This window comes from Rhinoderma darwinii, chromosome 4 (genome assembly GCF_050947455.1).
Source record: "Rhinoderma darwinii isolate aRhiDar2 chromosome 4, aRhiDar2.hap1, whole genome shotgun sequence".
Classification (NCBI taxonomy): domain Eukaryota; kingdom Metazoa; phylum Chordata; class Amphibia; order Anura; family Rhinodermatidae; genus Rhinoderma; species Rhinoderma darwinii.
Genome location: NC_134690.1, coordinates 169,538,182 through 169,562,698, shown reverse-complemented (window position 1 = coordinate 169,562,698; position 24,517 = coordinate 169,538,182). Strand labels below are relative to the sequence as shown.

Genomic DNA, 24,517 nt, shown 5'->3' with positions numbered 1-24,517 from the left:
AGCGTTTTTTGCAGGCAGAAAAATCTGCCTTAGTCGCCCCAACAACCTCTTTCTATGCCACCCATTGATGTTAATGGGAGGTTAGACAAAAAGGCCTGAAAGAGCAAGCATGGTGCTTTTTTTTCCCACTCAGGGAAAAAAACACCTCTGCCTCCCATTGTAATCAATGGGAGGCGATATCGACAGTTTTTTGGCGAGGTTTCTGTGTCAAGAAAGTGTGTGAACTAGGCCTTAAGATATTAGCACAGGCGGCAGATTTGGTGCAGAAATTTCTGCAACTGTCCTACATCTGAATGGAGATTGCAGAAATCCATGCATCTAAGGCCTTATTCACACGAGCGTATTTCATGTCCGTGTTACGCGCGTTAAAACAACGGACATCACACGGACCTATGCAATTCAATAGGGCCATTCAGTGTTTTTCACGCAGCGTTTGTCCACTGTGTGAAACTCACTGCATGTCCTATACTTGTGCAATTTTTGCGCATCACACAACCATTGCACTCCATGGGTGTTTATGAAAATCACAGACAGCACACGGACACACATCCGTCTGCCATGCTTTTTTCATGCAACAGTTGCTTAAGAAATGAGGGGAAAAACACACCTCCTTCAGTTCATTTTGCTGACGTAAAAAACACGTGACATACGAATGACATGCCCACATAAAAGCCGCAGACACGCACCGTACACAAACGTCACACGGAACTGCAACGCAAGAAATACGCTGCTATTTTTTACGTGGGCAAAATGGACACATTCGTGTGAATAAGGCCATATAGAGACAACCTCATTCTGATGTATGGAACACATATTTGGATGCAGAAATTTCTGCAACAAATCTGCTATGTGAGTATACCCTTAACCCCTTAATGACCAGCCTATTTTAAACCTTAACCCGTTGCGTACCTTCTCCGCAATAGTACGGCGCAGGCCACTCATTGCAGCGGACCTTCGCCGTACTATTGCGGAGAAGGAGTAAACGGTCACTATGTGAAATCACATAGTGATATAACAGCGGCGGCAGCTGTCATTGACAGCTAACCGTCTCTGCTACCGGCCTGGGGACCAATTAGCAGTCCCCCATGCCGGCGATTGCTGTGATTGGTCAGTTTCTGAAGACTGACCAATCACAGCTGTCTGTGACGTCGTCTACAGGAGAAAGCTCCTGTCACTTTCTCTGATCTCCTCATTTCTGTGAGATCCGTGAGGAGATCAGAGAAAGCAGTGTAAAAAAAACACTATTTTTATTAACCCCTTCCCGAAAATGGGCGTATAGTAACGCCCGGAGGATGAAGCGGGCACAGGAGCTGTGCTCGCTCCATCTTCATCGGGCGTCGGCTGTAATATACAGCCGACATCCCACTCCAACAGCGATCACGGTTCTCTACGATCCTCTGTAGTTTAACCCCTTAAATGCCGCTGTCAATAGCGACGGCGGCATTTAAGTGATTGATACAGAGGGAGGGGGCTCCCTCTGCACCCCATTGTCCTATTGTACAGGGGATCAGAAGATCTCATCTTCTAGTCTCCTAGTAAGTGCAAAATAAAAAGTGAAAAAAATAAGTTTTAGATAAATAAATAAAAGTTTTATGTAATAAAACCAATAATCGCCCTGTTCCCCTGATCAAGTCTTTTATAATTAGAAAAAAAAAGAAAAAAAAAAACTAGACATAATAGGTATCGCCGCGTTCGTATCGGCCTGACCTAAAAAAAATATCTTATTATTTATCCCGCACGGTGAACACCGTAAAAAAAATTCAATAAAAAACAATGGCAGAATTTCCTTTTTTGGTCACATTGTTTCCAAAAAAATGGAATAAAAAGTGATCAAAAAGTCGCGCATAGCGAAACATGGTACCAATAAAAACGACAGTGTGTCACGCAAAAAACAAGCCCTCACAAAGCTCCGTCGACAAAAAAAAAAAAAAAGTTATGGCTCTCAGGACATGGTGACGCTTAAAACATTTTATTTAGAAAAAAGTGTTTTTATTTTGTAAAAGTAGTAAAACATATAAAAACTATATAAATTTGGTATTGCCATAATCGTATCGAACCGCAGAATAAATTAAACATGCTGTTTACACTGCACAGAGAATGGCGTTAAAAAATTATAAAAAAAACCGTGATAGAATTTCTGTTTTTTGGTCTCCTCACCTCAGAAAAAAATGGAATAAAAACTGATCAAATTATCGCATGTACCCCTGCTTGGGGGGGGGCGCGCGCGTGGCAGAGCTGGGGGGGTGCGCGTGGCAGAGCGGGGGGGGGTGGGTGTGTGGCAGAGCGGGGGGTGGGTGGGTGTGTGGCAGAGCGGGGGGTGGGTGGGTGTGTGGCAGAGCTGGGGGTGGGTGGGTGTGTGGCAGAGCTGGGGGTGGGTGGGTGTGTGGCAGAGCTGGGGGTGGGTGGGTGTGTGGCAGAGCTGGGGGTGGGTGGGTGTGTGGCAGAGCTGGGGGTGGGTGGGTGTGTGGCAGAGCTGGGGGTGGGTGGGTGTGTGGCAGAGCTGGGGGTGGGTGGGTGTGTGGCAGAGCTGGGGGTGGGTGTGTGGCAGAGCTGGGGGTGGGTGTGTGGCAGAGCTGGGGGTGGGTGTGTGGCAGAGCTGGGGGTGGGTGTGTGGCAGAGCTGGGGGTGGGTGTGTGGCAGAGCTGGGGGTGGGTGTGTGGCAGAGCTGGGGGTGGGTGTGTGGCAGAGCTGGGGGTGGGTGTGTGGCAGAGCTGGGGGTGGGTGGGTGGCAGAGCTGGGGGTGGGTGGGTGGCAGAGCTGGGGGTGGGTGGGTGTGTGGCAGAGCTGGGGGTGGGTGGGTGTGTGGCAGAGCTGGGTGCACGCACCTGCAGGCAGAGGAGCGGTGCGCATGCTTGCAGGCAGCAGAGCGGTTCGCATGCCTGTAGGCAGCAGAGCTTTGTGGCAAAGCGGAGTGTCTATGTAGCAGCGTTGTGTGTAGCAATTTGTGTGTAGTGCTGTGTTGTGTGTAGCAGAGCTGTGTGGAAAGGAATTGACTCAACATTTCTATATTTACAAGTTTGTTTTTTACATGTAAAAACAAAAATAAAAGCATGTTCTATGTACTAACAAATAGCGTAATAGTTTTTTGATGCGGTTTTTGGCATGTGAAATGTGCAAAACCGTGTCAAATATACGCCATGTGAATCGGTCAACTGACAAGTCATTCATTTCTTTCATCATTCTAAGAGTATGTTCAGTGTTTTTTTTTTTTGACATTTCAGGCAGTAAACGTCCCGAAAACAAAATCGGAAGCAGAACGCCTACAAACATCTGCCCATTGGTTACAATGGAAACTATGGTGTTCTGTTCCAACAAGGTGTTATATTTTTTTTTTTACACAGCGGTTTTCCAAAAACACGCCCACCAAAAAGTGCATGTCACTTCTTGGGAGATTTTTAGAGCAGTTTTTCATGGACTCTAGAAAAACAGCCATAAAAACCAGGCGTTTGATTAAAAAATGGCTGAAAAGTAGCTGTGTTCCTTCTGTTTAGTAAGCGTGTGAATATACACTTAGCATTTGTGTGTCCTTTAGCTTCTGCCAAGTGCAATTTGTACAATCACTACGAAAATGGCAGCCGGACACTGCTTAGCAATTTGAAGACACCTTTTTCCTGGCCCCACATCTACAGCAGCTGTGAGTCAGGTTGCTTTGCCTCATTCACCTTGCTGTAATTCTGGGAAAACATGTCAGATTTTTTTTATTTAATACTTTCCACCAGATGGAAGAAAAAACTTTACTAGAAATAAGTAACTTACAAAAAAAAAAAAAGTTTAATTCACAACACAATCCCTTTAAGAGCCAACATCCACAGGTCTTACAATTAACAAGGAAAGTTCTTCCTCTACAGACAAGTGCATGTATAGAGTATTTTCTGCTACAGATAAGGCTGCAAATCTACATTTAGATTTTTGCCCTATACATTGCCAAAAAACAGAGACATTGAGGTAAAACCCCAGTATTGAACTCCGCAGCACACCCTGAATTCCTCCCCACTACACGTGGATGGAGTTTTGAAAACTCCATCCACATGCATTGTACTTTGTCAAATACTTTTGGGTGCAAAATTTGCACCAAAAATCCATGTCTGAACTCTCCATTAGGGCTCATTCAGACAAGTGTGCATCTCTTCTGTTTAAACAATGGCCATCAGACTCCAATATTTCAATGGAGCCATTCACACAACCAATGTTTCAACAGAGCGTGTGAAGTCTGAAAACTAGACGACATGACATGTCCTATTCCACTTCAGGTCACGCATCCCTCTATACTCTAGTCCATGGGGAATCTGACAATGCATCCCACACAACCGAACCTCAGACGTGAAAACCGGCAGTTTCACACCCGAGGTTAGCGATACTTGCCTTAAATGTAGCCTAAGGGCTCATATACACAACCGTAGTGGTGTGCACAGCCAGTGATTTGCCTCTCGGACTCCCTGCAAGTCACGGGCTGTGCACATCCATTTCTATGAGCATGAACCGCAAAATGCAGCCGTAATGGCATGTCTTATCCTTTTGCAGTCCAGGATGCTGGGACTGTGGAAACCAGGGTTGTGTGCATGGGCCCATTGAAACGAATTGCAACCACAAAAACACGCTTGGGGCATGTGCACAGAAGGACTGATACACTGCATAAAGAGACTTTATGCTGCAGGGATATCCGAATTGTGGTGATTATTCAGCTGGAATGTCCTCTGCGGAAAGTGAACTTAATGGCTCTGGGTAAGTATAATTTTTGAATAGGACATGGATGAAATTTGTTCAAATCTCATCAACTTTGCTGCTATTGTAATACGCTGCAGATTATCCGCAATAAAAATCCAATGTTTACACTACGTGTGAACCCAGCCTTATTAGATGTGGGCCACTCATTTTCCATCAAGTCCATTTGCTTTGCAGACCGCAGTTTATACCAGTGTGATATTAGACTCAGTTTCTACCTAGCAAACTAAGGAACAGAACACATTAAACTAGTCAGAATTATGAACCCATTAGCTTTACTGTTACAACATTTTTTTCAGAGTACAATATTCTTTTAGTGCTGGTATACTAAAGAGGGTTAAATAAATTTGGTAAATGACAACTAAAACATGCTCACTAGCTGCCATTTCCACTTAGCAGTGCATACTAAGGCACTTTACACTTCATGTGTAAACTTCTAAGACAAATTGTAAGTAAAATTATAAGGTTTTGAAATTTCACCTTAGACATTTTATATACAAGGTCTTTCCTGAAAACAAGTGGTTGTCACAATCAAACAGCAATCCAATAGTACCTTTCCATTAATAGAAAGTACACAGGCAGTGTAAAGTGAGCAACTGCATTAGGGAAGTGCACTATGAGCGATAATCTGAATACAATTTATATCTATGAAGGTACCTCTAAGTTGAACATTATTTCATTAATGATTACTAGAGTGGTTCTTATGCGAGGGCAGTATGTAAAATTATCCAATATTTTGGATCAACAGCACTAACTAAAAGGACAAAATGCTACAGACAATGAACGGTTGTAAGAGCAGAAGATTTGAAAACAGTTATACTAGTAAAAATACATAACCAGATGAGGTCCTTTAATCTGAAGACAAGCTGCTGAAGCACAAACCAGAACATTCTGCATTTAGAGCAAAATACTACAAGATTTGGGAGGGGGAAAAAAAATGTACGGTAGGTAAAACACAAGTTGACAAGTTCAATACGGGGTCTCACACACACTCTTAAAAAAAGAGAAAAAAAAAAAGAAAAAAAATTCTGTAAGATAGACAGTCACATCTTCCATGAAATGACGGTGTCCAGGTGTCAACAGGAAAAGGTATGTCTCCACATTGGAATGTCCACATAGAAGGCTCTGCAAATGCTAGTCTTATTTGGGGGAAAGGGAACAAGTAGCTCCCCCTACCCTCAGAGTCCTTTCAGTTAAGGGAGATGGCTTGTAGACAGAAGAATCAAACCATTTCAGTCATCAAACTTTGTTTTCTTTCCACCTCGAAATCCTCCACCTCCTCTACCTAAAAAAACCCATCAAAATAATATTTTAAATCACTTCCAAATAAGGTACATCAGCAACTGAAGTGTTATATGTAATAATCTTACCTCCAAATCCACCACGGCCGCCACCTCTGCCGCCAAATCCACCACGGCCACCACCTCTGCCGCCAAATCCACCTCGGCCACCACCTCTGCCGCCAAATCCACCTCGGCCACCACCTCTGCCGCCAAATCCACCTCGGCCACCACCTCTGCCGCCTTCTCCTTTGGGCTTTGCAAAGTCTAATGTAACTTTGTTTCCATCAATTTCCCCGAATTCCATGGCCTCCTTGGCAGCTTTAGCATCTTCAGCTGTAGAGAAATCTACAAAGCCAAACCTGCAAGGATACCAGATAAAATGTTACAATTACCAAAAGGGCAACCACTAGATTTATTCACTCTTATTCTAGTTAGAATGTTGCACTAGAGCAATTCAAACCTCACTTGAGATTAAAGCCAAAACGTGCATACTTTATTCTTCTCGTGCGAATCCATCTACAGCCACAGTAAACTGACTGGATAGAGCTCAATGAGAAGATTTGAAGCCCTAACAAACATCAGTTATGTTCAACATTGTCCTGGCAAATCTGATGAATAGTTTATTATAGCACTTACCCCTTTGATGCACCACTGTCTCGGTCTGTTACTATCCTGGCATTAACAGAACCATCAAAAGCTTCTTTTAAAGTCTCCTCAGTTGTGTCTTCAGAGAGACCTCTGACAAACAGAGTTTTTGATTGAGCCGACCCTAAAACGGTTCAGGAAGATTAGTAAATACACAAGTTAACACTAGAACAAACATGCTACAGGAATATTATAGCACCCTTCACCTGCCCATTCATGTGCAGAATAATTGGCAGTGCTTCACAAACCCTGTCTCACTTTACATTTTATCCCATCTACCTGTCAATTACATATAGGTGCAGTTCTATTTGGCACCCGATATGTAAATAAGCCCCTGAACTGCCAATGGGGCGATCGCTTCACTCTGACACTGTCCAATCAGCTACAGACAGTCAGGGCGGCTTGTGCAGTGTTCCCTCCCGTGAGAACTGAGAGCACTCTGCAGAACCACCAGTCTGTGTGCACTGTCACGGGAGGAAACACAGCGCAAGCCGCCCGGATACTGTCTGTAGCAGATTGGACAGTGTCAGAGCGAAGACCTCATGCCCCCTTGCCATTTAGTTAGATAGAAAAACCCCATTGACAGTTATGAGGCTTATTTACATATCAGGCGCCAAATATAATGACACCGATATGTAAATAACAGAGGAACATCGGGGGAAAAAAAAAATGGAAAGTGAGTGTTTGTGAAGCACTGCCCATTACATGTAGCACGTTCATGGTCAGGTGAAAGGTTCTCTTTAATACAATGCCTACAGCTGGATCAGTACTTGACTATCTAGAGAAAAATGTTTTCATCAGAAGTTTCAGACAATTGTATCATCATTTCCAGCACAAATACACAAGGCTAAATTGTCAACATTCACCTCTTCCTCCACCCGGAGCATTACCTCCTCCTCCTTGGCTCATCTCAATTCGTACGGACCTTCCTTCAATCTCGGTGTTGTTAAGAGTTTCTAGGGCCTCCTTTGCTTCTTCCGCAGATGAGAATTCCACAAAAGCAAATCTGTGAATAAAAAGGAAATTTACATCAACTAAAGTCTAGCAATAAGCATATATATTTAAAAAAAAACACAAAAAACAAACTTATAAGTTACTGCAGGAACCATGTATTCCCTTTTGCATCACAACCAAGCATCTATGCAAACACAGAAAACCGTAAGTTATCCTACCACAGATGTTGCACGAAACTTACCCTTTAGGTCTTCCCATGTTGTTTTGTGGTATTCTTATTGAAGTTGCCTTTTCAAAAACTTCCTGCAAACTGTCTTCTGTGGCACTGTACGACAAATTATTCACAACAAGTACCTTGGCATCCGCTAGACAAAAAAAATATATATTTTTTTTATTAAAATGTACTTAACCGTCCTTCACTTAATTTTAAACAGTAACTTCCCTTTAAAAAAAAAACAAAAACATATCAGAAGTTTCAATCAGTGTAGGTCTGAGTGCGGAAATAACCCACCAGTGGCTGAAACGTAGGTGAAGTAGCTAGCGCAGCCAAGTGTTTGCAGTCTGCTGTGATAAGCGCTTCTCATTGGGCTGAAGACTGGCTCAGACATTTTATGTAAGCCTATCTTTAGCCTAGCAAGGAGCGCCGATCACAGCCGAAGCGCTGTTTCAACACCCAGACCCCCCTCCCAACGGATTAAACTTGCAATGCAATTCCCATCCATGAATAAATTTAGTTAAAGAGACTGTCACAACATTATAAGTTGCCTATATTGTACATGTGAGCGGCGCTGTAATGTAGATTACAGCAGTGTTTTTTTATTTAGAAAAACGATCATTTTTTACGGAGTTACGACCTATATTAGCTTTATGCTAATGAGTTTCTTAATGGACAACTGGGCGTGTTTTACTATATGGCCAAGTGGGCGTTGTACAGGAGTGTATGACTGACCAATCAGCATCATACACTTCTCTCCATTCATTTACACAGCACTTAGCGATATAGCTATATCACTATGTGCTGCCACATACACAAACATTACTGCAGTGTCCTGAAAATGAATATACATTACCTCCAGCCAGGACATGATGTGTATTCAGAATCCTGACCACTTCTGTAGCGTCTGATTTACAGAACAGCAGGCATAGTCTCGCGAGATTACGCTGTAAGCGGTCATTCACAGCAAGATCTTCCTGTGCTGTGCATCACAGACGCTGCAGAAGTGGTCAGGATTCTGAATAAACATCACATCCTGGCTGGAGGTGATGTATATTCATTGTCAGGACACTGCAGTAATGTTATAGTGTGTTTATGTGACTGCACATAGCGCTAGTGCTGTGTAAATTAATGGAGAGAAGTGTAGGACACTGATTGGTCAGCGTCATACACTCCTCTGTACAACTCCCACTTGGTAATTTAGTAACACGCCCAGTTGTCCATTGAGAAACTCATTAGCATAAAGCTAATATAGGTCGTAACTCAAGTCAAAAATGATTGTTTTTCTATAAAAAAAAAAACACTGCTGTAATCTACATTACAGCGCCGATCACATCATGTACAATATAGGGAACTTATGCCTCTTTAAAGGCAAAACGTATTTCATGCTTAATGCCATAATGTCTGGTGTTGGAGAATCAAAGTTCAAACTTAGGATATTTTTAGACCAGTTCTCTTAAGTGGAAAATGCATTTATAAGTCAGAACAATGGTTGGCACTTTCTAGCCTCCTCAGTCATGAGCATTAGGAGTTCTGTCCTAATGCTGTAGAGCAGCACTTTTAAACTAACCAGTCAGCTGGAACCCCAACTAGACTACCTAAATAGAAGTATTCAGATCCATTTGTCAATTTTACAGCCAACACTGAAATCAATTGTTTAAACAGAAACCTAGTAGTAATATGATCAAAATCATTATTTCCATGTTCAATACCAACCTCTTCTGCCTCCAGCATTATTCTGACTCTTCTCTCCGGTGAAATCTATGAACATAGAGCGACCATCAATCTCTGTACCTTGCTTTTCTTCAATAGCTTTATCCGCCTCTGCTTCAGTGTTAAATTCCACATATGCAATCCTAAATGAGTACACAGGATTAAGTATGCATGCTTAGAGTTTTAAGAGCTCATCAGGATCATAAACTAAACTTTAATGTTTTATATTGATCTAGTTTTCAATAATATAGTAGGTATTCATCCGCACCTAAGTTTCATAAATGTGTTTATACACCTAGGATTGTTGGACTATAATGCCTAGACTCTGCACACATCACATAATTTGGTCTACATTTAAAATACCTGCAAGGAAAAGCTGGCGACATGCATTAAACGTAGGCCTTTGTAGTGGCATCTATCACCATAGAGCTTGATGGTATACATTAAACAGAAGTCATGAAACTCTTATTGATCTTGCTCATGGAGTACACATTAACCCCTTCAGGATCAGACTAGTTTTCGGCTTTTGTTTTTTTCCTACCCGCCTTCAAACAATCAACTTATTCTTTCAAAGGCCCAATGTTTACAGGACTTTCTAATGGTACCATTTAATATGTGCGATGTACTGGGAAGCTGGAAAAATAAATTCAGAATGGGCACATAGCCTTACTTAGGCCTGTTTCACAGTGAAAATTTTACATGTATTTAAGCCAAAACCAGTAACGGAACCTAAACAGAAGAAATTTGAAGGAAGGCCATTCAGGTCTGCTCTTGTGGGCTTAATTCTGGTTTTGTATTAAAAAAACAAAAACTATTTCAGTATATTTTATTTATATAATATTAGTTTCCTGCATTTCAGTATTCACAATCTTGATTCTAGTTTGGAGCGTTCCAGAAAACAAAAAACTCACCCTTTACTGGATCCATCGTTTGCAACGGGAAGGCGAATGTGTTTGGCATTATCAAATATTTCTTGTAAATCTTCAGCGACTGTGCTGTAAGGTATATTCTTCACAAATAGAGTTCGTGAATCTCGCTCTATTAAAAACATGTGACCAGAATATTTATTAAAGTGCCTCAAATACAAAACCTAAACAGCTAGCATACATGAAGCCACAATTATGTTCTAACAAATTAAATACCTTTCTTGTTTTCAACAGTTTTGTTTTTTTCAGAAGGAGAATTTGCCTTTTCTATTTTAATCTCCATTCCAAGAACCTTCTTTCCAGTCAGTTTAATTGCCTTCTCAGCCTCTTCTACAGAGGAGAAATCCACATAGCCAAATTTCCTAGACAAAAAAAAAAAAAGTGTGTTAAACAGAGATCTGGTGCAGATGTCAGAAATTGCACAAGAGTAGGAAAATAACCCCCAAAAAAAGCACTTACTTTGTAACTCCAATACGGACATCCTGCACAGGCAGACCCTTCTTTGAGAAAAACTCCCTCAGAGAATCCTTTAGCTCATCGAAGTCCTCATCAGAATTCAAGTTGGCAACATAGACTGACTGACCTTGTAAGAAAAAAAAACAAAAAAAAAATGTTAAAGAGGTTCATCCCGACATACCTTTAGAAAAAGTGAGATGTGAAAATTAGGGAGGGACCAAAGGTCACTAGGACAAAGCAGCCCCATAAGGCGGCATTTAGTCTTGACAAAACCGCTTAGCTGCTCACACCCTCCCCCATTACAACCATCTGCCAGAAGGTTCCAAGTTTGAAATGCTAAATGTAATTGTAAATTTTAAGGGAGGAGTTTTAAAAGAAAGTTACTTTATCTGAAAGTTGACATTTCCAGGTTACACAGATGAAAAAAAAGTAGTTGCTTAAAGGAACAGTGTCATCACAATTTTTTTTTTAATATGTTAACCCCTTAGTGACCAGCCCATTTTAGGCCTTAATGACCAAGCTATTTTATTCGTTTTTCTATAGTCGCATTCAAAGAGCTATAACGTTTTTATTTTTTCGTCTACATAGCTGTATGAGGACTTGTTTTTTGCGGGATTAGTTGTGCTTTTTAATAGCACCATTTTTGGGTACATATAATTTTTATATTAACTTTTATTAACCTTTTTGGGGGGAGGGGGATTATAAAAAAAAAAACTGAAATTCCGCCATTGTTCTATGCGGTTTTAAATTGACGCCGTTCACTATGCGACGTAAATAACATGTTACCTTTATTCTATGGGTCGGTACGATTACGGCGATACCACATATGGAGGTTTTTTTATGTTTTACGACTTTTGCACAATAAAAACACTTGAACTAAAATTATTTGTTTTTGCATCGTCGCTTTCCAAGAGCGGTAATTTTTTTACTTTTCCATCAATGTAGTGATTTTTTGGGCTTGTTTTCTGCGGGACAAGACGTAGTTTTGAATGGTACTGTTTTGGGGTGCATGGGACTTGATTCATTTTTATTATGACTTTTTTGGGGGGCAATGGAAAAAAAATGCAATTTCGCCATGGTTTTTTTTTTACGGTGTTCACTTTGCGGCTTAAATTACATATTAACTTTATTAATGGAGTCATTACGGTCGCGGCGATACCACATATGTGTACTTTTTTTTTTTTACACTTACTAAATAAAACCACTTTTTATGGGAAAAAATGGATTTATTTTTTACTGTACTTTATTAATAATCTTTATTTCACTTTGATGACTTATTTTATTAGTCCCACTAGGGGACTTTACTGTGCGATGTTCCGATCGCTGCTATAATGCTCTGGTATACTTCGTATACCAGAGCATTATTGCCTGTCAGTGTAAATCTGACAGGCAATCTGTTAGGACGTGCCTCCGGCGCGTCATAACAGGCATATGTCCAGGGCAGACCTGGGGGCTTTTATTAGTCCCCCGGCTGCCATGACACCCCATCGGAGACCCGCGATTGCATTCGCGGGCCGCCGATGGGTGACAGAGGGAGCGCACTCCCTCTGTAAACAAAGTTAAATGCCGCGGTCGCTATTGACGGCGGCATTTAACGGGTTAAACGGCCGTTATCGAAGTAAACTTCAATCGCGGGCGTTGGAGCAGGAGCTCAGCTGTCATCAGACAGCAGAGCCCCGGCTCCTGCCTGCACGGGAGACCCGTGCAGGACTTAGACTAGGCTGACGTGAAAAGGCGTCAGCCTAGCCTAAAGCCCATTAGTGAATCACGTAAAAAGGCGTATTAGTGGTCACTAAGGGGTTAAAGATGTTAGTGCTTTATTAAAAACGTTTATATTCATTTGTGTGTTTGTGATTTACTTTCTTATTTTGACACTTTTTCTTCTCTATGGGGGCTGCCATTTTTTGTTCCATTTCTGTATGTCGATTAACGACACATACAGACATGGAATACGGCAGCCACAGTCCCATAGGGACTGCGAACGGGTCCCGTCCCATCCACTTCTGTGTACGCCGTCTGTGTGGGAACTGCGCATGCGCCGCTCCCACACAGTCCAATTTGAAATGCACGCCGTCCGGCGCCATTTTCCTGTGGACCGGAAGTCGCGGCCGGACAGTAAGATTACCACTTCCGGTCGCGGCTTCCGGACTTGTGCACTTGGACCAGTGGCAGCAGACGGGCCGGAGGGAGCCGCGGCGGCAGGAGCAGGTAAGAGATTTCTATGTATGTTCGTGCTTGTGTACGTTTACTACTGTATGTAAACCTACTACACTGTGTGTTAGCTCAAAAAATGGTGACACAGTGTAGGAGGTTAGACCGTTCAAACCCCTCGTTTATCCCGGCACTAGCCAGGATAAAGGAGGGGGGGATGCTGAGAGCTCACTAGAGCGAGGGCTTTTTACCCAATTTTGCAATGCTGCAATTTTGGGATTTGCTCCATCTAGTGACCAGCAATGGGAAATATTATAAATTAGAATCAAATTTATAATATTTCCTGACTCGTGAAAAAAATAAAAAAAATTTGAACAATGTTTAATCACCTACACACTAAGGCTATGTTCACACGGGGTATTTTGCAGAGTTTTTTGACGCGGAAACCGCGTCGCAAAACTCGGCAGAAACGGCCCGAGAACGCCTCCCATTGATTTCAATGGGAGGCGTCGGCGTCTTTTTCCCGCGAGCAGTGAAACTGCCTCGCGGGAAAAAGAAGCGACATGCCCTATCTTCGGGCGCTTCCGCCTCCGACCTCCCATTGACTTCAATGAGAGGCAGGAGAAAGCGTATATCTCGCTGTTTTATGCCCGCGGCGCTCAATGGCCGCGGGCGAAAATCGGCGCGATAATTGCCGCGAAAATCGGCGTGCAGGGAGAGGAATATCTGCCTCAAAGTTCCAAACGGAATTTTGAGGCAGATATTCCTCCCCCAAAATACTCCGTGTGAACATAGCCTAAATGCTTAATTTAAAAAAAAAAACAAAAACATGTTTTTCTGGCAACACATTCCCTTTAACATCCTTGGGCTTATAAAATCCAAACAGATTGATACCTTCAGATCCCTTTGTCTTCTGTTTCTTTGTCTCTGGAGCAGTTTTACCTATCGGCATTTTTTTGCGCTTTCCAGACTCCTTTACAGCTTCTAAACAGGAGAAGAAAGTTTAGGTTTTTTTTTTGGTAACAAAAGAAATCTAATATAAAATAATATTGCCATACATACCTTCATCATCCTCTTCATCGTCATCTTCATCATCGTCTTCATCATCATCATCCTCATCCTCCTCTTCAGAGTCTTCTTTTTTAGCAGCAACAGCTTTCTTTCCTTTAGCTTCGGGAAGTTCCATGGACTCTTCTTCATCTGCGTTAACATTTAGACATTTAGTTGCATGCAAAAATTAAAACTATATCCCAGCCTTTGATGACGAGCTGATCAGTGTCGAGGGCTGTTTGAACCACTAGTTTTTTTTAGCCATGTCTAGTGGAATAAATAACATGATCATTTTATAGTGCAGGTTGTTACAGATGCAGCTAAATCAATTATGCACAATAGAGCATTTTGTGGTGAAAGGTTTTTGTTATCTTTTATAGACATTGGGGTTTTCCACTCCTATCCACTGTATGGCAGTGTATTTTGCCTGTCAGTGTGATATGTGGGTGCAGATTAACTCACAGGGGACCTCCTCTAAGTTAATCAATATTGAGGTGAACAATATAGTACCCACTCCCAGCCAAGCAGTCAGTTGAATCGGCTGCACTGCATAGTTACACTGAATCGGCTGATCGCAAATGATACAGCTTCAATGTAAAGAGGAAAAAAAAAGTCGAACCACTTCACACTACACAATTACAGGGGCTAAATAGGTACCCTCAGGCTGGGTTCACACGACCTATTTTCAGGCGTAAACGAGACGTATTATGCCCATTCATTTGAATGGGTTTGCCGACGTATTGTGCAGACAACCTGTAATTTACGCGTCGTCGGACAGCTGTCAAACGACGACGCGTAAATTGACTGCCTCGGCAAAGAAGTGCAGGGCACTTCTTTGCAACGTAATTTGAGCTGTTCTTCATTGAACTCAATGAAGAGCAGCTCAAGATATACGAGCGTCACAGACGCCTCGTATATTACGAGGAGCTGCTTTTATGGCTGAAACGACACAGCTGTTTTCTTCTGAAAACAGGCTGTCAATTCAGCCGTAAATAACAGCTAGCGTGTGAACATACCCTTAGTCTTGACATTATTTCTTTATAAAATTGTGCTAGGGCCAGCAGAATCACAGCAGCAGTCATTGGTGCAGAACAGGAGAAATATACGAGGCACTCACCGCAGTGGCAATAGAAAGGATTTATTTGAACAGATCTCAGTCAATGATGACATTGAACGTAAACGGCCTTCATCTCAGACGGCAGTTTAAATCCATTTAAAGCTGATTTACATACCATCCTACTACATACATAATACATGCAAATGTTAGCTAAAGATTACTCACCTTCCTCATCTTCAGATTCTTTCTTAGAGACCGTTTTTGCTATTGGTTTTTTGGCAATGGGTTTCTTGGTGGCGGGCGTTTCCTCTTCAGACTCTTCTAAATGTTAAAATACATGGTCAGTAATGCTTGACTGCTTGCATATAAAAAAAAAAAAAAAAAGACTGCCCCCTAAATTAACCTAAGGTAATTCACACTGCGGATTTGCCACTTTTTTATTGTGTGGCTGAAAACCCCATGCAATTCTACAGTGATTTGCAAAATCGCTGTAAAAACGCATGTGTTCTGTGATTTCAGACGCACAGCGCAAAACCACACCGCACACTGAGAGAAAAGTGTCTTAATTGAATTTAATTGGCTACAAGCGCTGAATAGCACATCAGTTGAATATTTCATCACAGGTTTTTCAGTATTAAGTCCCATAAATCTTCATCATTTGTGCTTTGGTTAAATGGGGTCTTCACCACTGCCAGTTCTGGACATGAAAGAGTGCATCTTAGAAAAACCAAATGGTTTTCCCCACATGCAAGTAAAAACATGATGTGGCAACACATCAAAAATATGCAACAACCAAGAAACACTTGTAAGCTTAGGTACATTTATGAATTTGGATGAACATACCATCAGCCTCCTCCTCCTCCTCCTCCTCCGAATCTTCCTTTTTAGCTACTGGTTTTTTGGCAGGTGTCTTCTTGGCAACAGGCTTTTCTGCCTCCGGTGCTTCATCTACAAATTTATATATTATTTAAGTTTATATATTTATACCACTTGCAAACAATAACTCTAAGTACTTTATCCAGTTTCTATTTACAACTATAAAGAAATGTAAAATGATAGAATTAGAAAAAAATAAAAATGAATTCAATTTGACAAATAAACATACCGGACTCAACTTCATCTTCACTTTCTTCCTTCTTTGCTTTTTTACCATTCTTGGCTCCTGCAAGAGCAGCACCCTTCTTTCCGGGTGTGACTGTAGCCTTGGCTGGCGTGGCAGCTTTCTTCCCTGGTGTGGCCTTAGATGGAGTGGTTGTCTTCTTAGATGGTGTCTTCACAGAAACGTCCATCTATTGAAAGATAATAGATGTAACAAGCAGCATAACATCCATTTCACTGAGAGCTTAGATGAGCTAGAGAATCAGCAAGCCATGTTGAAATGGTACAAAGTTGCAAAAGGCAAATAGTCTTTTTTTAAAGCAAACCCGCAGAAGAAACCGATTCCTGCCACGGATTAGCGGCATTATAATTTAAAGGTGTAGTCCCCCAAAACACACGTGTACATCCATAAAGTAGGGGGATACACGCGTGATCGCAGGGGGTCAGACTACTGCTAATTATTTTGCATGGATAATAAGGGAAACTTTTCAAAGTACTTTCAGAAAGGTTTCGCTGTTAAAGGAACAGTGTCATCACAAATAATTTTTTAATATGTTAAAGATGTTAGTGCTTTAATAAAAACGTTTATTTTCATTTGTGTGTTTGTGTTTTACTGTTTCTTATTTTTACACTTTTTCTTCCCTATGGGGGCTGCCATTTTTTGTTCCATTTCTGTGTGTGTCGATTAACGACACACACACAGACATGGAATACGGCAGCCACAGTCCCATAGGGACTGCGAACGGCTCCCGTCCCATTGACTGCCGTGTACGGCGTCTGTGTGGGAACTGCGCATGCGCCGCTCCCACACAGTCCTATTCGAAATTGGCGCCGTCCGGCGCCATTTTCCTGTGGACCGGAAGTCGTGGCCGGACAGTAATATTACTACTTCCGGTCGCGGCTTCCGGACTTGTGCACATGGAACAGCGGCAGCAGACGGGCCGGAGGGAGCCGCGGCGGCAGGAGCAGGTAAGTGATTTCAATGTATGTTAGTGTTTGTGTGTGTTTACTACTGTATGTAAACCTACTACACTGTGGGTTACCTCAAAAAATGGCGACACAGTGTAGGAGGTTAAACCTTTCAAACCCCTCGTTTATCCCGGCACTAGCCAGGATAAAGGAGGGGGGGATGCTGAGAGCTCACTAGAGCGAGGGCTTTTAACCCAATGTTGCAATTTTGGGAACTAGCTCCATCTAGTGACCAAAAATGGGTAGTATTATAAATTAGAAAAAATTTATAATATTTCCTGACTCGCGAAAAAAATAAAAAAAATTTGAACAATGTTTAATCACCCACACACTAAATGTTTAATTTTTTAAAAAAAAAACATGTTTTTCTGGCAACACATTCCCTTTAACCTCTGTTGGATCCAATACCATAGTCAATGCAAAAAGTAGAATGTTAACCATGGAGTAATAATGGTGAACATTAAACAGCACATCAGTTGAGCAGATCATAGGATTGTCAAATTTGAAACAAAAAGTGCCATGATTTGTTCCGACATTAAAAACTTTAAAGGGGTTTTCCAGAGGATATGCCATAACAGTCAGATAGATGCGGGTCCCACCTCAAGAACAGGGCCCCCCTGAACCCTGTTCTACCTCTCGTGTGATTCCCAACCACGAAGTCAGCGCAGCTCGCTGAGTTACGCAGTTTTCTTTTTCGTGGTCGGGAGTCACACGTCAGCAGGAACAGAGCGGTAGAACCGGGTCCCGTTCTAGAGGTAGGTGTGGGTCCCACATCTATCTGCCATCTATGTCCATGTTGGTAAAAACCCCATTTAATACAGTTTTCAATGCGTTTCTCTTTTACATTTTATAAGCATCAGGGCATACCCACGTTTGTTTTTTGGTATCCCCCACCCGTTTCATTTCTCAGGACGTTAAGGCAGTAGCTCCCCCTTGAGTATGCCTTTTGGTAACTTCTGCACCTGCTCAGTGCCATGTAATTATGGTCTGTAGTTGGAGGGCACTAACCTCACTACTTATTCACAATGCGTTCAGTTACTCCCAATTGCAGGAGAAATCAGCCGAGTACATAACACCCATGCAAACTGGGAATTCACAGGGGTATTACTGCCCCAATAACCTAAAAAACCAACCATCTGAGGGGGAAAAAGCCTTTAGTTTAATTTTTCTCCTCAAATTGGGTAAGTTTTATTAACAGCTAGAAGCAGCCTGTAGATTCACTTTAAGGACCAGTACACATTGTTTTTTGGCACTGATTATGCTGCAGAAACCGCCCCAAACCTCTCCATTGATTTCAATGAGAAGTAGAGGTGGTTTGTTCCCTCGCAGAAAACGAAGGAGTCATGACTTATCTTGGTGTGGTATTAGCTACTGACCCTCCATCTAAATGAATGGGAATAGAAAACTACTCATTTGGAGATTTAAAAAACAAAAACCCCGCTGTGTGCACATAACCCAAGCGTGTGGAGCTATTCTTTTCCCTATACTGCAGAAAAACTTGCATCCTGAAAGGAAATGGTCTTGTATAAAGCTTATTTTAAAAAAAAACATCCTAACTGTAATGGAGCCTTGGCAGAAGCTAAAACCATGACACTAACTTACCATCTCCTCTTCACTATCATCCATGTCTTCATCTTCACTATCATCCACATCCTTGGGGGGAGGGGCCTTCTTAGGCTTGCCTTGTGCTTTGGCTCCCTGTAACAAAGTAGAGCAAATAAACATAATTGACCCTACTAAACAAATAGAAAATTGATCACGGGAAACGTACAAATCTCAGGTCACTGCGCAGATAACACACCAGCCTGGGATCACGGCTCCGGGAGAGATTCTAGTACGATGGAACCGGATGTAGAAGCAGCCATGTTGAGAGCACGTGTCACTACCGTGCCACTGGACACCGCGCTGACCACACGTGTAGTGTTGTCCTCTGAGACCACGTGGAATACCCCACTTGAGTCTACAACCACGTGCTTCAAGCACAGAGCGCGTGGGGGCGGAAGTGAAAGCCGCGAAATGCACGCGAGAAGTTGATAGCGGGAAAACAAAATGGCGCCGAGAGAACAGCGCACACCTCTACCAAGAATCCCCAGATCCAACCCCCCCTCCTCCACGTCTTTATCGCAGAAACGAATGTATACGTGAATATAGATCGCGAACTCCAACGATTCCGGGACGAAATACAAATCACTGCTCATAGGTCGCATATTAACAGCCGCTGCCATCAGATTACAATTAACCCTTTCCCGAAACACCCTGACGTCACCCATCGTTGATCGCGCGCGGCACACTAGACGCGCATGCGTACTACAAAACTCCCTCCTTTTAAGCTGCGAGCAACCAGGCCACAAAAAGCCGCATCTTCCCCAAGCCGCTACAATAACGGCCTATGATCAGATAAGCATATAATATTTTATATATATATATATATATACATATATACATATATATAGACGGGTTTAAAGAAAAAACACCTAAATATAAGCATTACTAATTGCACATTTATTTAAATAAAACCACCCCTCGCACACGCTTTTACCTTTGCTAGTTTAACCATGTCGGCGGTCGATGTTGGGTTCCCGTAGATGTAGAGATCACGTGTCTGTACTGCTGCTCAAAAGGACACGAACGGTCTGAGACAAGAAACCGACTGGTGGCGAGGAGCTGGAGAAGGCGCTAATAAAGACTATTTGTCACGTGTTACTAGTAGCCAATCCGTGAATGGCGATGGGGACAGTCACCGCCCTTGACGCTCTCTGCCCGTCTGATTCTGTGCGAACGTGTGGCCAATGACAGGCAAGAGCTCTGATTTGGAACGCACACCTCCAACCAATTAGGTGGCGAGACTCGTAAGGACCTATGAGCGGGCCGGCTGCGACGTTTTCCGTAGCCATTTTGGGTATATTTACCATGTGGTTCTCGATGTCGGCAAGATGGCTGCTTAGTAGGGGGGAGCACCCACGTGGGTACAATTTTAGTTTTGTTTTTTTTGGTCCTGCTGGAGCCTGGGAAGTTCCGTGGGTAACCAGTACAGTGATAGGGGGGTGTTTATTTTTCCGCTTCGTGACACTCGTTTTTTTTGTATGTGGCTTATGGTCAAATAATTACTCCTCAGATTACAGTAATAGTGTGGAGGTCATTATATGCTCAAGTCACCTGCCCAGTTGCTTGTGTTCCACTGTGACTAATGAGGCGGCACGTATTACGAAAGCTTCTGTCCGGTATGACACTATGGGTATAAGTGGCTCAGGTGTGGGGATAAATATATTCCACGTATAGAATGCTAGCAATTCTGGCCACTGTTGCCGCCTCATGGTTACCTGCAATGTGGTGGTGCGTTTTCCACAGCAATTCACACGTGGCTTTTTGCGTGGGGCTGGTTGGAAGTCTCTTTCACTGTATAACTTACACTATTGTCTTTTGTGGTAAATTTTATGCGGGATAAAAGTCACATAACTGAAAAGTGCAACGTTTCCCAGAATGGTTTGTTTCCGATTAAAACTTTTTTTGCTGTGGGAAGTGACGGAGGTGAGATGTAACAAAGGAGTGTGCAAATGACTGCAGACTTTAGTAGCCAGTCTGACCACTTCAGGAGCCAATTTGATTTTCTTTTCTAGCCAGACGATAAAAACTGTTGGCAACAGTGGAAATCAACCCAGAACTGTAATTCTGAATGTGCATTATGGACATTTTGTTCCCACAGAAGTCAGTAGCCCCTTTACTACAAAAAGCAGATGTAAATATGTATAAACACAGCTACTTTATGGCGGTTTGAGGTCATATCGTGGCCGGCCACCAGTGAGACCCGCAGCCTTAACATGGTCCGTGATTATGGCTACGGCCGGCTGTGGACAGTCTCCCACGTTTGTGGACCGTGCTCCCATTGATAAAGTTAGGCCTCATGCACACGACCGTAGCCGTGTGCACGGCCGTGATTTTCAGGTCGTCCGGCTGCGGACTGTCAGCCGCGGGCCGCCCGCAAATCGTAAGGACATGCGCATGGCTGCCGTCATTGTTTTCAATGAGCCCGGACCGCAGAAGATGTCCGTAATAGGACATGCCCGTTCTTTCTGCTGTGCGGGTTCCCGGGTCATGCACGGACCGTAAAAACTACGGTCGTGTGCATGGCCCCATAGAAAAGAATGGGGCCGCAATTCTCCCGTGGATTTTCGGGGGAATTGTGGCCGCAAAAACACGTTCGTGTGCATGAGGCCTAAGGGAGCATGGTCTGTGAAATCAAAAATTAGGACATGTCCTATTTTTGTGGATGCTTTCTATGTTCTGGATACCGTCCTGCAAATATACAGGAAGGTGTCTTAGGCAATACAAATGAATGGGTCCGTACTTGGATGCATAATTGTGGCTCAAAATTACGGCTATGTGCATAGCCATAATCACGGACAATATTAAGGCTGCGGGCCTCACTGGTGGCCGGCCACGATACAACCTCAGACAGCCATAACGCAGCTGTATTTATACATATTTACACCTGCTTTTTGTAGTAAAGGGGCTACTGACTTCTGTGGGAACAAATGTCCATAATGCACATTTAGAATTACGGCCTGTGCATGAAAAGACGCACCGGAGCGAACACACCACCACTGCTGCAGGTTTCATGTATTATAATTTCCTCAACTAATACAGAGATGAAATATACCGGTCTGAACAAGTACTTAGGCCTTCTTCACATGAACGTATATTACATCCGTGATACGCGAGTGAAAAGCACTGTTAGTCTATGGGGCCGTTCAGACTGTCAGTGATTGTCACGCAGCGTGTGTCCGCTGCGTAAAACTCCCGACGTCCTATACTTGCCCGTGATACGCGCAGCATGCACCCATTGAAGTCAATGGGTGCGTGCAAATCGCGCACGGAAGCACTTCCGGGTGACGCGTGTGATTCGCGCTACAGTTGTTAAAGAAGTGAAGGGAAACCTAAAAGCACTTCCTTCTTTACTGTTTCGTAACATAAAAACAGTGTCATAATGATGCCGGCTGCGCGAAAATCACGCAGCCACGCACCATATACAGATGCCACACTGAACTTTTGCACAAGCAAAATGCAGCGTGTTTTGCACGCGCAAAACGCACACGCTCGTGTGAATAAGGCCTTACAGAAATGAAACCACACAAAAATAAGCCAGTACGGGTTTCAGAAAAGCTTAGCTGGATGCCAGACACATGAGGACTCGCACACCGTTTTATCTAGCGAAACCACAGAGAGTTGCAGCCTTCAGGCAGAGAAGAACCACGTCTACGGCAGGCTAAAGGTATATTCACACAGTGCAGTTTTTGAAGTCACAATAAGGAAAAAGAATGTAGAATCTTTCCCATAGACTTCCCTTCCTTTACAATCCACACATGGTTGCGGCTTGAAATTTTTAATTAAAAAAATAAAATGCACATATGTGCATACCCTAAAAAAGCAACAACTTGGAATTCTACACAGCAGGAAATGCACGCATTGGGGGAGAGAATTGTTTTGGGTTGATTTCCACTGTTGACTACAGTTTTTATCATCCGGCTACAAAAGAAAATCTAATTGGCTCCTGAAGTGGTCAGACTGGCTACTAAAGTCTGCAGTCATTTGCACACTCCTTTGTTACATCTCACCTCCGTCACTTCCCACAGCAAAAAAAAGTTTTCATCGGAAACAAACCATTCTGGGAAACGTTGCACTTTTCAGTTATGTGACTTTTATCCCACATAAAATTTACCACAAAAGACAATAGTGTAAGTTATACAGTGAAAGAGACTTCCAACCAGCCCCACGCAAAAAGCCACGTGTGAATTGCTGTGGAAAACGCACCACCACATTGCAGGTAACCATGAGGGGGCAACAGTGGCCAGGTGGGTAGAATTGCTAGCATTCTATACGTGGAGTATATTTATCCCCACACCTTCTGAGCCACTTATACCCATAGTTTTGTACCGGATAGCAGCAGTTTTTGCGGACCGCATGTCAATTTGTGAGCGTTTTTTCCGCTCAGTATTTAGACAGCGTGTGGATGAGATTATTTCTCGTTCATCCACTTTGCTGCCACTGTATTATGCTGCAGATTTTCCGCAATGAATTCCATTGTGGAGAATCTGCAGTATTTATGCAACATGTGAACTGAGCCCAATGGAATGTTGCAACAAGTCCGTTTGTGAAATGTATTCCTTTCTAGATATTCAGTCATCAACTGTGAGTGATATTATTGCAAAGTGGAAGCGTTTAGCAATCACAGCTACTCAGCCACAATATGGCAGATCAGGTAAAACCGCAAAGCGGGGTGCCGAGGCGCATAGTGCATAATAGTCGTCAACACTTTGCTAAATCAATGACTGCAGAGTTCAAAACCTCCTCTGGCATTAACATCCGCACCAAAACTGCCCCGTGAGTATCATAACATGGGTTTCCCTGGCCGAATAGCTGCATGTAGGCCTTACGTAACCAAGGACAACGGCATGCGTTGGATGGAGTGGTGTAAAGCCGCCACCGCCGCTGGACTCCGGAGCAGTGGAAACGTGTTCTGTGGAGTGACGAATCACACTGCTCTGTCTGGCAGACCAGTCTGGGTTTGGTGAATGCCAGAAGAACATTACCTGCCTGACTGCATTGTGCCAACTGTAAAGGAGGGACAATGCTATGGGCATGTTCTTTTTAGGGTTTGGCCTAGGCCCCTTGTTTCCAGTGAAGGGAAATCTTAATTCTTCAGCATACCAAGACGTTTTGTAAAATTATTTTTTGGGAACAGTTTGGGGAAGACTCTTTTCTGTTCCAGCATGACTGTGTCCCAGTGCAGTAAGCAAGGTTCATTAAAAAGGATCCATCACCAGTTTATTAATCCCCTATCTCCTAACTAATCTAATAGGCGATATGATGCTCATGACTACAGTGGGATTTGTTTTAAAAAACGTTTATTATTATTCTAAATATGCTAATGTTGCTTTAATAGCCAAATAGGAGGTGACTTTCTTTTCACTGGGCGGGGTAATATTTTCTGTATGACGCTGTCCAATCAGCATACAGCTTCACCCCCTTCCCTGCCCAGCAACACAGCCTGATCATATAGTATACAGCTTCCATTCCCGACTGTGCTCAACTGGTGATATCTCCGGTTGTATCACAGCTAGAACTGTGATCCTGGTAGCATATGAAATATTAGAATCTCCTCTTTCATATGGCACTTCTGTTCTAGGAGGTCCACAGCCCGAGATATGGCTTTTTAAAGTGATTCCCCTTAGAATGTGTCTCATACTGTGTGAAGCAGCTTCAGCGTCAGAGGCTGTGACGT

At 42.9% G+C, this 24,517-nt stretch overlaps 1 protein-coding gene and 2 non-coding genes across 5 annotated transcripts; all 3 read right to left on the bottom strand.

Annotated features, from left to right (window-relative positions):
- Nucleotides 1–4,974: 4,974 nt before the first annotated feature.
- Nucleotides 4,975–19,916, bottom strand: NCL (nucleolin). 3 transcript variants are annotated; one of them, XM_075861835.1, is made up of 16 exons: nucleotides 19,778–19,916; nucleotides 18,841–18,936; nucleotides 16,277–16,460; nucleotides 16,015–16,119; nucleotides 15,397–15,492; nucleotides 14,127–14,264; nucleotides 13,959–14,048; nucleotides 10,917–11,040; nucleotides 10,674–10,819; nucleotides 10,443–10,569; nucleotides 9,535–9,674; nucleotides 7,846–7,969; nucleotides 7,517–7,656; nucleotides 6,642–6,774; nucleotides 6,093–6,364; nucleotides 4,975–6,007 (listed from the first exon to the last, which is right to left on the bottom strand). In XM_075861835.1, exons 1-16 carry the CDS (start codon nucleotides 19,793–19,795, stop codon nucleotides 5,955–5,957), a joined length of 1,986 nt encoding a protein of 661 aa, XP_075717950.1. In that variant the 5' UTR covers nucleotides 19,796–19,916; the 3' UTR covers nucleotides 4,975–5,954. The 3 variants fall into 3 exon arrangements, with proteins under 3 accessions (XP_075717950.1, XP_075717952.1, XP_075717951.1); XM_075861837.1 differs by having other exon boundaries at nucleotides 7,541–7,656; XM_075861836.1 differs by having other exon boundaries at nucleotides 15,397–15,489.
- Nucleotides 7,409–7,481, bottom strand: LOC142646569 (small nucleolar RNA SNORD20). The gene has a single exon (XR_012847499.1). It is a non-coding gene; the product is annotated as a small nucleolar RNA SNORD20 (small nucleolar RNA).
- On the bottom strand, nucleotides 15,768–15,836 carry LOC142646567 (small nucleolar RNA SNORD82). Its single transcript, XR_012847497.1, has one exon. It is a non-coding gene; the product is annotated as a small nucleolar RNA SNORD82 (small nucleolar RNA).
- Nucleotides 19,917–24,517: the final 4,601 nt, after the last annotated feature.

Coding starts and splice junctions, on each gene's coding strand:
- NCL (XM_075861835.1), bottom strand. Junction 14,265..15,396: donor AGAATCTGAAGATGAGGAAG/GTGAGTAATCTT, acceptor ATGTTAACGCAG/ATGAAGAAGAGTCCATGGAA. Junction 6,008..6,092: donor CGGCCGTGGTGGATTTGGAG/GTAAGATTATTA, acceptor GGGTTTTTTTAG/GTAGAGGAGGTGGAGGATTT.